Genomic DNA, 13,353 nt, shown 5'->3' with positions numbered 1-13,353 from the left:
TTGAGCTTTCCATGAGTCATCTATGCCCAAATCTTGTGATACCACACCGTAACTGTTTGGTGCTAGTGGGTACTGACGTTGGTTATGGGTCCAACATGCTGCAAATGTCAGTTAAGCACACAAAATTCTCCATCGGTGCAGCCACTGAACGCTGTTTGTTCTAACTTCTTTATTACAAAGAATCCCAAATTGTGCCTTTTTCTTAAACACATTGTAGACTCTGCAGAGCAATGTGGCTGGAACACCAGCAACTGGCTATAGTGAAGCTACCCATCCACCTCACCAAACCCTTTTGTAAGTAGCAATGTGGCTGGAACACCAGATATGGCTGTAGTGCAAATACTCCTCCAATTCACTGTAATCCTTTAGAGTGGCTGTAGTATTCCCAGGCTGTAGTGTCAGTTGGTGATTACACTGGTCGGTGTGGCTGTCGGTTGGTAAGGACACTGGTGCGGCTGGCTCTGGCTTGCCTGGAAATACTTTCTTTATAGATGTAGTTGCTTGTAGGATCTCTTGGTTTCTCTTGAAGTTTCTTTGTAGCCCCTTTGTTTCATTGCTGTACCAAAAGTCTCCAGGGTCCATGTCCGCTCGTCGCCAAAATATGTTGTTTCCTATGAAGGTAGACGCCAGGATGTATTTTCAAGTCTTCTTTATTAAGTCTTCAGTTCAAGTTACATCAGTCTTGAATCCAGCCAGGCCTGGTGTGGTACCAGCCGCACCAGGAGCAGCCTGCCTAGCTGCTCAGCCCATCTCTAACTGCCAACACACATCCACTGAGGCACCCAGGCATTCCACGCATCACAGGCACACCAACATTCCATGACCAACTCACACTCTGGCTGAGCAGCTAGAGGCAGCAGGGCTGGAGTACATGCAAATACAACCCAGTAGGGTATAACCGATACCGTCTATAGATCATGTTACACAGCTGAATATTTACAGAGCACTGAGAATATAATCAAGAAAGGCTTCTATTGGTATTACACCCCATCCGGACTACAAAATGATATCCTGAAAGAAAGGAGGCAATGCGGGGGCACTGGAACATTGCTTCCCCTCCTTTGAAAAATACCCTAAGCCGACTCAATATTGGCTTACTATCCTAGATGACACTGATACAATATTTAAGGTACATATCCAGTGCTTTCCTGCATACACTGTGCTTGGCGTCCCCAATAAACAAACATACCCACTATCTTCATCGAAAGGCATACACATCGCTCTTGCACTAAGCGGAGCGCAACAAATGATTCTCTCATTGTGAGCAACTGACCAAACTCCGGAGCATAAAAATTGGCTGTAGAAACTATGCAACTTGTTTGGCCTGGAGAATCTGGCCATGTCTTTGGACCAAAAAGACAAGGAATTTAAGGAGATGTGGGCTCCTTACATCACTTTTCAGTCCACTGAATTTTGTGAACTAACATGCCCTATATACCTGAATCTACTTCGCATGCTGGCTTAATGGACTGAGAGTTTATTGCAAGCTAAGTAGCCAGGTTAATAGGGATTCATGGATATATTTTTTCTTAAACAAACGACTAAACACTGGATTAGAACTATGAAAGGGAGGCAATAACTAAATATATGGAGAGTGTTTTTCTTTCTTCAGTGTGAGTGATGGGAAGGGAGTCAGTGGGAGGCTTAGAAAATTGTATCATATTTATTTAACCTGCTAACTAACCTTCAGTTTGTAGACTGGCTTATATGTATTTTTGTTATATATTGAAAATGGGAGTTGATCTGTAATAATTTGTAATAGCAACTGAAACTGATGGTCAACTCACTGTCTCCACAATCACCCAACTACTACACTGATTTGGAAGTGCAAAATGGTCGGGTAAGACTGGACACAAAGGAAAAGGGTTTTTTGGTACTTACAGTCCATTAGTCCCCTTTCACTTATCAATGACATCTTTCCTTTGCTGTCTTAGTTTCAGCAAATGAACAAAAATTCTGGTAGATGGTGCAAAGTGGTAGGAAAAATCCAAGAGCACCCCAAGTCACAACTAAAGCATCATTCCTACCACAAGGTGGAAAACACCCCAAAACGTTCAATTGAAATGAGCTGAACATCTCAAGAATGAGAGATAGCACCAATGGGTAATTATTCCTATATAATTCCCAAACATGTCTGTGCAAATAATAAAATCAAAGTGTGTTTTATCATCTTTCAATTGCAACAGGATTTGTGGTAATGATCTATATCAATTACAAATATATGACTTTGAATTTTTTTCCAAACGTTCGATGTTCATTGGCAGAAAAATGGAAGTGCCTATTGATCTGAGAGAGTTGGTCCTTCTAGTGTGTTGGTGAAAGTGAATTATGAGATGTTTAGTCAGAATGTGTAGAACATAAAGGGTACAGGCCTATTTATTGTGACAGACTACACTTTTCTCGTATGTACTTGCGTGCTTCATGTTCTTTTGCCTTTATTGTGTTGAATTATTTGCAAAGTAATGATCTAGCTGCAAAGGACTGTACATAATGGGGTGTAGGGTAGGTATTTAGCTGTGGTTAAGAAGAAACAGATGTCAGCTGGACAAGGGATAGTTTTCTAGCTAGGCATTTTATCCAGAGATTTACATGTGATTGATGTTGCATGAATATGAGGGCCCTTTAGTTCATTAGTGAAGTGTACAAGTGACATAGCTTCCCAGGTTTGGGTGGGAAGGAAGTTTCAGATCCTTAGAACATCACAGGAGAAGGCTTAGTGCCTTGTTTTCTTTTCTGAATGTGTATGTATCAAGTCTAATGAGGTAGCTGCTGTCATTGTTACATCTCCCTAAAGAGATCTTGATCTTGCCTCACAGGCAAGGTGGGTTGCCTTCGCTTTGTAGGTGGCAAACATAGAAATTCAAAGTAAGTTTGGAAGAAGACAGTGCGAAGTGCAATGGTGTATGTTTGGCATAGGGGTTTCTAATTACTTTTACTGAATGTTGTGTTTATCACTTCTCTTTGTGGCTGTAACTAAAATGACTGTGCCCAATATGAGTCTCAGATCGTGACATAATTTCAAAGCACAACGTAAAGAATCAGAGCATTACCTGATCATGACAGCCACTGGCTTCTATGAACCCAATAAGTTATATTATCCATCTCTCTCCTTAGCCCAATGTTTCCAATAAAGTGTCAGACCAGGAAATAAAAATACATTTTTATGCTTCTACTTCTCTTCTTTTGAAATTCGGTGTTGCACAAATCACGTCGATCTCAAAATATAATTATGTGGATTCTCTGATCTTCTGCTTTATTTGCCAACAGGATGGTGACAACCTATGTTAAGTCATCCTGATTTGTCCCTTGCAGGCATCCTTGTTGCAGTCAGAATTGGAATCCCAGTGGCAGTCAAAGTGTGATCGCATGCTGGCTTCGGCCAAAGAGCAACATATACGACAATACCAGGAAGCATGTGAGCAGCGGGATTCACTGCAGCAGAGGCTTACTCAGCTAGAAGAAAAGGTATGCAGGATATTTGGTTTTGAAGTTCAGAGCATGACCAGTTAAACCCCTAGCTCATCTAAAAAGCTTTAGAAGGTTATTTTTTGTAGTTTTTTAGTTTCTCTGCCACTTCAAAGCTCCTGAAAACCTCCTGTAAATAGAGGGAAGGGCTTCTGAGTAGAAACATGGAGACCTACAGAAAAATGGCAAGGGAATGAAAGAAAGAATGTGAAGCATGGAGTAGAATCTTTAAAAAAAAAATATGTAGATATACTGGTTTGAGTAACTGTGCGAGGTTCGTGGCATATATATCAGCTGTTCCTTAATTTGCCGAAAGTCACACAAAGTGGGGATATAAGCAGAAATGTTCATACTGAAACTGCGACGGGCAATGACATTAAAAAACTGTTAAGGGAACTGGAAAAACACATGAGGAGTGAATTAACCAAGTGGTGGGAGATCCGCTCATTAGAGAAATACCATGAAGTAGGCAGAGTGCCACGAGGCCTAAGGATTATGTTAGTGCCTAGTTTTGATAATCCAAATCCTATGCTTCTTAAGGAATGGGCAGAAAGCAATTTGGAAGCTTCCATGAGACTGCTATGTCTTTTGATAAAATATGCCAAAATTGATCGTGATAAGGATCTCATAGAAATCAAACGCATCAATGAAGAACTTACAAAAGAGCAATTTTCAAAAGATGAAGCTTTAATTGAACAAACGCGTAAAGATATCAAGAAACGTTTAAGCAAACATGAAGCAACAATCAAAACTAGAAAAGTGTACAAATTTGCCAGAGATGAACAGGATTACAAACTAGGGCAAATATACACGTTTGCACGGAAATATGACCATTTACGCAGACAACGGGCATCCGGGAAAAATGTGTTCAAGCAGGCACAAGTCCAACCACAAGTACAATCCGCATCAGTCGATTTGGGCGATTCGATCGCCACAACATCCAATGAGAGCTTGGTGCCAACCAGCGAAGAATCTGACAGCGGAACCCCAGGTACAAAGGAAGGGGATATGGGTCAACTAACCCTAAGAGAAGAGTTGGAGTTTATGAGGATGCAACGGAAGGGCACATTACGTTCCAGGAACGTTCAAACAAGCAACATAGGAACTCAAGGCGAAGACAACGCAGGAAGTGCGCAAAGAGGAAGAGGGCGACCGCAGAAAAAAAGGAATTGGAAAAGCAACAAGTAGTAAATGACAACACCATCATTAACCTTACGGATGTTGAACTGGATCAGGCGGAAAAACAACTCTTAACTTTGGGACTTTCCTATTGCCCAGAAAGTAACTTTAATTATGGCAACACTAGAGTGGATGTATTCAAATTCATCAGAAAAATAAAATTGCGTAAATATTATGCGATCAAGGAAGGAGTGGGGACAACGAAAAAAGCCACGACAATGGTCCCTACCACAACAAAAAGAAGTGGATTGCAAGCAAAAGACATCGCACTAATTAAAACTATGCATACATTACGCACTAATGGCAATACATCCTCTCAAAGCACACAGGAAGTAGCCAACGAGGAAGATATTGACTTGGGTCAAACTGTAGGAAGTTCACTTAAGTTGCCATCAACTTTCATTCCAATAATGCCCAAAGACGCCATAGATGTATATGCAGAACTCATAATAGATGGTCTTAAAACATTAAACACACGCACTAAAGGACAAGAAAGATTAACCAATGTTAAGATGAGACCATATAATGAACTAATGAGGAAACTTAAAACCAACCAAGCTGTTATTGTCAAACAATCTGATAAAGGTGGCAACATTGTGCTTTGGGGCAAGCAACAATATATGGAAGAGGCAGATAAACACCTCAATGACCCAGAATGCTATACCCAAACTGATTTCAAAACAGCCAAAGCCATCCAACAAGCCTACCATAAAGAACTCTATGGATGGAAAAGAGAAGGCCTCTTATCTAAGGATGAAATAAAGTTTTTACAAAAAGATCATCCAGTATTACCGAACATCTATTTCATCCCGAAAGTCCATAAGGGAGTCTTACCAATTCCAGGGAGGCCAATAGTCTCTGCCATAAACAGTTTATTTGAGAACACTTCAAAATATATTGATCATTACTTGCAAGACTTTGTAACTAGCCTTCCTGCCTACATCAAAGACTCAACAGAATTCCTTAGGAATATCAACCAATGCAATTGGTCTGCTGAATATTTGTTAATGACAATGGACATTGCTAGTCTGTACACTAGTATTTCGCATTCAGATGGCTTAAAAGCCATCAAATTCTATTTGGACAAAAGGCCTGTTGAATTGTATAAACACAACGCTATGCTGATTGCTATGGTAGAACGTTGTCGTAACAATAATGTTTTTCTCTTTGACAACAAGATCTACAAGCAGTTGAGGGGTGTGGCCATGGGGGCATGCTTCTCCCCCAGCTACGCGGGGCTACACGTGGGCTGGTGGGAGGAGCATGTCCTCAGGGTCGAACACTCGGCCTTTTGGAATAACAATATTGTGAAGTACATCAGGTACATTGACGATATCTTTATTGTTTGGAGAGGCAGTTTGGAAGATGCTAATTTGTTTGTATCAAGCATTAACAAGAATAGTTCCAATCTAAAGTTCACGGCTGAAATAAGTAAGAATAAAATCAGTTTTCTTGATGTTCTGGTTGAGATAGTGGACAATACCCTTACCACAAGTCTTTTCAGAAAAAGCACTGCAGGAAATAGCATCCTGCATGCTCAAAGTTTCCACCCACAACACACTATTAGGGCAATCCCCTATGGGGAATTCCTTAGAATACATAGGACTTGCAGTACGGTGGAACTTCGAGACCAGCATCAAAAAGAAGCCAGTTTACGTTTGGAAACAAGGGGTTACAAAAGAAACGCCCTAAACAAAGCGAGGACAAAAGCCAACAAACTTGATAGGAACAGGTTGCTAGCAGCAACTAACATAGACATAGATAAAACAAACCTCACAGATAATAACAATGACATTAGATTAATTACCAGCTACAGCAGGCAAGCCCGCCAGATTTCAAGCTTGGTGAGAAAACAGTGGCCGGTAATTCTTACTGACCCTGTACTCAGTGAAATTTTACCCAACAAACCAACAGTTGCATACAGAAGGGCTTACAGCATGCGTAACGAATTGGTGTCAAGTTCACCAGAAACAGCTAGGAATGACGATTGGTTGTCACCCCGTAAGGGTTTCTACCGCTGCATTTCATGTCGTGCATGTCATTTTGGTATCAACACCAGGTTTTATTCAACTCCCTTTGATCCCAAACCCATTGCAATTAAAGCCCACTACACCTGCAGAACAGAGCTAGCAGTGTATGTTTTAACCTGCACATGCAATTTGAGATACATTGGGAGCACCAAATTGCCCGTGTATCAACGTATCCTTCAGCATCTCCGGGCCATTGTCCATTGTGATCAGAGCTACCCAGTAGCTCGACATTTCGATCAATTTCATAATAGGAATCTGTCTCAGCTGAACTATTTTGTAATAGATGCTGTGAAAACGTCTAAGAAGGGTGGGGACTACGAAAAGAGATTGAGGCAACTTGAGTCAATGTATATCATAAGACTCAACAGTAAAATTCCTGCAGGTTTAAACATGGGTGAGGACTTAAGTAATTTTTTGTAATTTTTTGTAATTTTTTGCAATTTTCTGTAATTTCCCGCAAATCAGTCTACAATTTTCTGAATAGATAGTGATTGCCCACATGTCAAGAAAATATGTGCCATCAGAGCCACTGAAGAAGTCAATTGACAGTCAGTAATGAGACCAGATTTTATACCCCCTTGTGTGGCTAATTGAGCAAACAGGATGTGACTTAAACATCCGAGAATATCATGAAACTAACCATAGAGATTAATTTCTTAGGTTATAAGTTATTTTACCTTTGTCACATGTTTGCTTATTTTGGATTCAACCCTACACCACAATTTGTCAAAACGAGACTGATCGCCGACATTTTGTCACTCCCCCACTATTCACAAATCATTATTTGTTGATGAGATGGACAAACATTTGTTATACTAATTGGTTAGAATACTTGGAAAAATCATAGTAAAAGTGCTAAGGACATTGTGAGCATTTGTGCTCATTTATAAATGTATTGAATGGACAAATTTATCGTTGAAAGCCTGTGTTCAGTCATGATTAAAAATGAATTGCATAGGCAATATAGACACAATATGTTCTTTACTTTTATGTATTAGTACAGACAAGGACCAATGTATCTTGAAGGACGAATGCTCAAACAATATCAATTTTGTATGTTTAATTAACTTTCAGGATATCATTTAAATGGTAAAGATTGCCTGCATGAATATTCATTTAATAGATCTATTCATATGTATGAAGGTTTGACTAAACTAAGATGGCCGACACATTCTTATTTTCATTCCTGAACATTTGATTTGGATATAGTCCTTACACTATGTTTCCTAAATTTCTTTTGGGCGCGAGATTTGCATTTGGGCGCGCTTTTTTCCAATTCATTTTGTATTATTTAAACACAAGTTTGTCCACCTTACCGCCAACAGTGAGCAAGGGCGGCTACGCCCGAAACGCGTCTGTTCGACGTTCTCTGTTATGCACCCCTGCACTTTATGATTGAATAAAACAACGATTACCTAAAGACTGGCCTTGGAGCGTTATTTCGTGTCTGTGCACTGGAGAAAGTGCTTTGGAGGTTTCGTTACACCGCAACCGGTTGGAGTGATATATATATATATATATATATATATATATATATATATATATATATATATATATATATATATATATCCAAACATACAGTTTGCCCAATGAGGAGATGCCACACAATGGAGATTCACCACCTTTAATCAAGGAACAGCAGTTCGATAATGATGTAAGGTCCCCCTCTTTCAAATAATAGCCCAACGCGTTTCGAGCAACCTTTGCTCTTGGTCACGGGCTCGAGTAAATGTGCAAAAGGGCATTTACAAAGGCTCCTTTTACGTAACAAAAGTCCCACCCTTGTGGGCGTATGCTCACCCGCATTCTGGTCTTTGTGGTTCCTTTGATTATAAAGTTCCAAGTGGGTGCCGTACTGGATTCAAATAACCTCTGTTCAGTATTTCCCCAGTGGGTCAGGTAGGCGAATTGCATCACTTCGAGCTAATCAATTTTACGTTCCTCGGCACGGCAATTCCATTCAATCTGTGCTTGAGGTTTCAAACACTGGTTCCGCGCACTTCGCGGCAGGGTATCTCCACGACCTGGGCCAGGCCACTTTCATATCCAAACATACAGTTTGCCCAATGAGGAGATGCCACACAATGGAGATTCACCACCTTTAATCAAGGAACAGCAGTTCGATAATGATGTAAGGTCCCCCTCTTTCAAATAATAGCCCAATGCGTGACCAAGAGCAAAGGTTGCTCGAAACGCGTTGGGCTATTATTTGAAAGAGGGGGACCTTAAAACATTATCGAACTGCTGTTCCTTGATTAAAGGTGGTGAATCTCCATTGTGTGGCATCTCCTCATTGGGCAAACTGTATGTTTGGATATGAAAGCGGCCTGGCACAGGTCGTGGAGATTTCCTGCCGCGAAGTGCGCGGAACCAGTGTTTGAAACCTCGAGCACAGATTGAATGGAATTGCCGTGCCGAGGAATGTAAAATTGGATCAGCTCGAAGTGATGCAATTCGCCTACCTGACCCACTGGGGAAATACTGAACAGAGGGTTATTTGAATCCAATACGGCACCCACTTGGAACTTTATAATCAAAGGAACCACAAAGACCGGAATGCCGGTGAGCATACGCCCACAAGGGCGGGACTTTTGTTACGTAAAAGGAGCTTTTGTAAATGCCGTTTTTCACATTCACTCGAGCCCGTGACCAAGAGCAAAGGTTGCTCGAAACGCGTTGGGCTATTATTTGAAAGAGGGGGACCTTACATCATTATCGAACTGCTGTTCCTTGATTAAAGGTGGTGAATCTCCATTGTGTGGCATCTTCTCATTGGGCAAACTGTATGTTTGGATATATAGATATATGTACAGTGTTTTGTCAAAATTCGATAACAATCTTGAAATTAAAATCACAGTAAAGTGTAAACTTTCCCAGTGCAGCCCTCATGCATAAAAGTATAAAGCACCATAAGTGTCTAACACTAAAGGTAAAGGGGTTGATTTAGAGTTTAGAAGACCGGGTACTCTGTCATAAAGTGTCTTTCTCCAACCAGATGGTCCCCCTTCTTATTTAGAGTATGTGGACCATCAGTATTCCGTTCACAGGGCCCCTGGTGGCTACAGGGATATAACAAGCTGCAGGGGGCTTTTCCCGCAGCGGCCTATCTGGCCAGTAGCAGCTGAACCCCTGCATTGAACCCTACTATTGGTCTCTGCCTTGACACACTGCATGTATCTAAATGCTTCCTTTGAGGTCCTACTGGCTTTAAAAGTTTACTTCTGTGGTAGATTAGGACTTAAAGGAATAAGGGAAAAGATACATTCTTTGACCAGAATGACAGGATGAACCTAGTTAGTGTATTGGACATGCTGCATTGCAGTCCGCCTCATATTGTGCCAAGGTGCCAGTTTACCATTGACTGTCCATGACACTTTTTGTTTCTGGGTGATATTTCCACTTAAACTTTAAATATTCACATATTTGATTTCTCTTTTTGAATTTTTGACAGTTTGGTGTCATTTTGTTTGGTTAATTTTATTCTATGTTTCTAATTAGATATGCTATATTTATTGTTTTGCATATTTACTTTATAACTGTTATGGTACTGCATAAATTCTTGACACATGGCCCTAAGTTAAGTCTGACTGCTCTGTGCCATAGTTTAGGCTAAATTAGTGACTTTGAGCGTTCCCCCTGCCAAGGGTTGTGATTATTCCTTGAGCTTGAATTAGAAGTCCGCCTAATCACCCTTGGAGGCCCCCTTCTTTGTCCTAGGTACAAGAGTGAACAGGTCTAGTCATTCAGGCCTCCTCTCAGGTCACAGAAAGCAGGTCCAGTCCTCTTCTGTTCTTCCCAAGGTCCAGGAGTGTTCTAAAGTGGGTGCTTAGATGTACCACATCTATCCCTGGCTTAGCTCATGGGTGGGAATGACTCCTAGGCACGCCCTAACCAATGGGTTAAACATTCCTGGGGTCAGCCCTAACCACTTTGGCTATTTACAAGATTGTGAAAGTCGGGCTCTGGGGTTGTGCGTGGAGAGGGAAGTGTACTATGGTAATTCTGGTGTCCTCCCACATCTAGCACCAAAATCCATTTGGTGCAGCCACTGTACCCACAAAAACCCCAGAGACAAAAGGCTGCGAACACAAAAGCAGAGTCCTCTCACCAATTAAACAGTGGATACACAAGAATTGTCTTGTCATTCTGTTCCAATTCTTTCAATTACCCCCCTAGTGTTATATGTAAAACCTAGAGACTGAGGTCTTGTAGGACAAAAGTAGGATACTTCAGCAATCAGACAGTGAACGCATACGAATTTTCTTGACATCCTGATCTCGTCCCTTCAAGTGTAACATGTGGCTTCGTAGACCTGTCAAGTAGGATTTGACACTCTGCTGACAAATTGAGGCCCACAGGCAGCAAAACTGCTGAGCTTAAAGAAGTCATCTCTGCCCATTCAGGTCAGCCTATTTGTTTCTGAGATGTATTTCACCCCAATTCAATGCTAATTACTGGCTGAGAGCTGGCTGAGAAATATACTATGTCTTCTGACAGTTCAGTCAGGTAAAGGATAACTTGCATAGTTATTAAAAATCGGATTTCAGCGATGAATTGGATTTTTGATAACTATTAAAATTATTTTTCTAGCTCGTCCTATTCCCGAGATGCAGCATTAGGCTTTAGTATTGCTTCCTAGTGTTTCTGTATGGGTCAGCCAGCCTTGCGACAATAGCTTTTGGGTGCTAGTCACTATAAGAACATGTTAACATTAAAATTCTGCCTGCCCCACGTTTAAGCACCATGCACCCTGCCTTGTGGGCTGGAAAGCCCACATAGGGGTGACTTATTACTCTTTTAAAGGGAGGGTTGAACTGTCAAAAGGATTTATTGTGACAGGTCAAATTGTAGTTTTTACACTGCTATAGTCAGGCTACAACGGTACGCCTAAAGCCCTATTTGCACTGACGTTGTAGTGGATGGCATAATAGGTGCTGCAGTTCACTAGTGGCATCAAAAGGTGAAAATCTGGGTTTCCACGAAGAAAAAGCGGATTACCTACAGCCACCGTATCCTGTGGGGTTGAAAGTGACCTAGTATGCTCTGGGCACTGGGATCAATTGAGGAATTGGCTCAAAAGCTTGGGATGTCAAACAGCTGCACTGGTCTTCTTGATGCCCTTGTTCCTTCTCTCTACAACTAGAGGGTTGCATATTTCTGACTAATAAGCCCTAATTAGAGTGAAACCAGTCTTGTGTTCCGGTTCACGGAGGCCCTGCCTGGCAGTTCAAGCGGGACTGATCCCATGGGAGCATGGTCAACACTGGTTTGCACCTGGCTGGGTTCAAACTGAAGATGGCATGTGTGCATAATAACGATGGATTGGGATGTGGCCCAAGTAATTACCAGTGGCTGAGATTAATGTAATCATTCCATCCACCACTTTTTTGTGTACTTCAGTAGATCAATATGCACCACACCACCTCACAAGATGCGAGCTTGGCTTGACACGTGCATTTCCTAATTTCTCTTAATGTTTACTCTGCCAAAGTGTGTTCCCTGTCCAGTCCACAGACTTTATAAAGCTATACAACTACACACATATACTTACTTATTGAAAAGCCCAATCTAAAGTGGAGAATATGTCCAGGTGCAATGTGGGCTTTAGTGTGGTATCACATATCTATTTAAACCAAAATCTCTGTTATGACACAAAACAACAGCGATCAAGCATTTATTTCTAACACTAGTGGGCTGGTTTGTGCACAGCATGTGAATCTACATCACCAGAGGCTGCCAAGTTATTATTACAGTGAAGTAACGCTTTTCCTTGTAATATATAACAACTAAGGAAAGGTTACAGAATGAAAATTGCAATCTAGCAAGTAGAGCAGTTTGAATAACAACTCTTCGGTTAACAAGAAGAGATTAAGAAATAATGGTTCCCCAGCAGAGATCTAGCATGTCACATCCTCCATGTTTGCAGTTCTAGACCGAATCATTAACTAATATTATTTGTACTTAAAGATTGCCTTCCACGTTAATCTGGATTAGTAGCCATTTTTATCTCCAACATGGCTACCATCGTTCATGCCAAGGTGCTGGGCAGTTGTCTGATCATTGTATGCATTCCAGAGCAGGACATGATGGCCCTTAGGGTAACAACAAGATCTGTCATCTGACCTCGACTTCCAGGTGAGCCCACGTTGGAGACTTCCACTTATTAAACTCTCCACCCTACATTTAAGCATTTTTCAACAAAAATAAAAGGATTGTGATAATCTGAAAAATTTCAGAAACTACGGCGGAAAGTTATATACATGCACAAAAGTCCTCCAAAAACAATTCGATTCTTGAAAAAACATGTTTTGCACCCAAGAACCAGGCGTTCCTGGTGGCAAGAGGGTCTTCTGAGCGTATGTGGTGCATTATTAATCTCAGTGGAAGAGCATTACCCTTACAATGCTCCTTCATGCTTGCATCATTTAGCTCAAGGTAGTTTGTACAACTCTTTAAAGCCTTTATTTATTTATTTTTTGTATTTGTAAAGTGCAACACTTATCCCCTAGGGAATGTTACGGCACTAGGTAGCTACCCCTCCTGCCCATTAAGAGAACTTCACTTACAGAGAAATACATTAACTAAGGAAAAGCCAGGGTTATAGTTTCTTCCTGAATCTACTGTGGTTATTAATAAGCTGGATATTCAGAGGTAACACATTCCACTGGGCAGCAGCCAA

The 13,353-nt window shown here is 41.1% G+C and overlaps 1 protein-coding gene across 1 annotated transcript in view; it reads left to right on the top strand.

Moving 5' to 3' along the window:
- FKBP15 (FKBP prolyl isomerase family member 15) overlaps positions 1-13,353 on the top strand; it is a 334,309-nt gene that overhangs the window by 248,234 nt on the left and 72,722 nt on the right. Inside the window, exon 23 of the mRNA XM_078642121.1 lies at positions 3,313-3,465. Within this exon, the coding sequence (XP_078498247.1) occupies positions 3,313-3,465 (153 nt within the window). The remainder of the gene's footprint in view (positions 1-3,312; positions 3,466-13,353) is intronic.

This window comes from Lissotriton helveticus, chromosome 5_1, assembly GCF_964261635.1.
Source record: "Lissotriton helveticus chromosome 5_1, aLisHel1.1, whole genome shotgun sequence".
Lineage (NCBI taxonomy): Eukaryota > Metazoa > Chordata > Amphibia > Caudata > Salamandridae > Lissotriton > Lissotriton helveticus.
The sequence above is the reverse complement of the archived record's forward strand: the minus strand, read 5'-3'. Positions and strand labels throughout refer to the sequence as shown.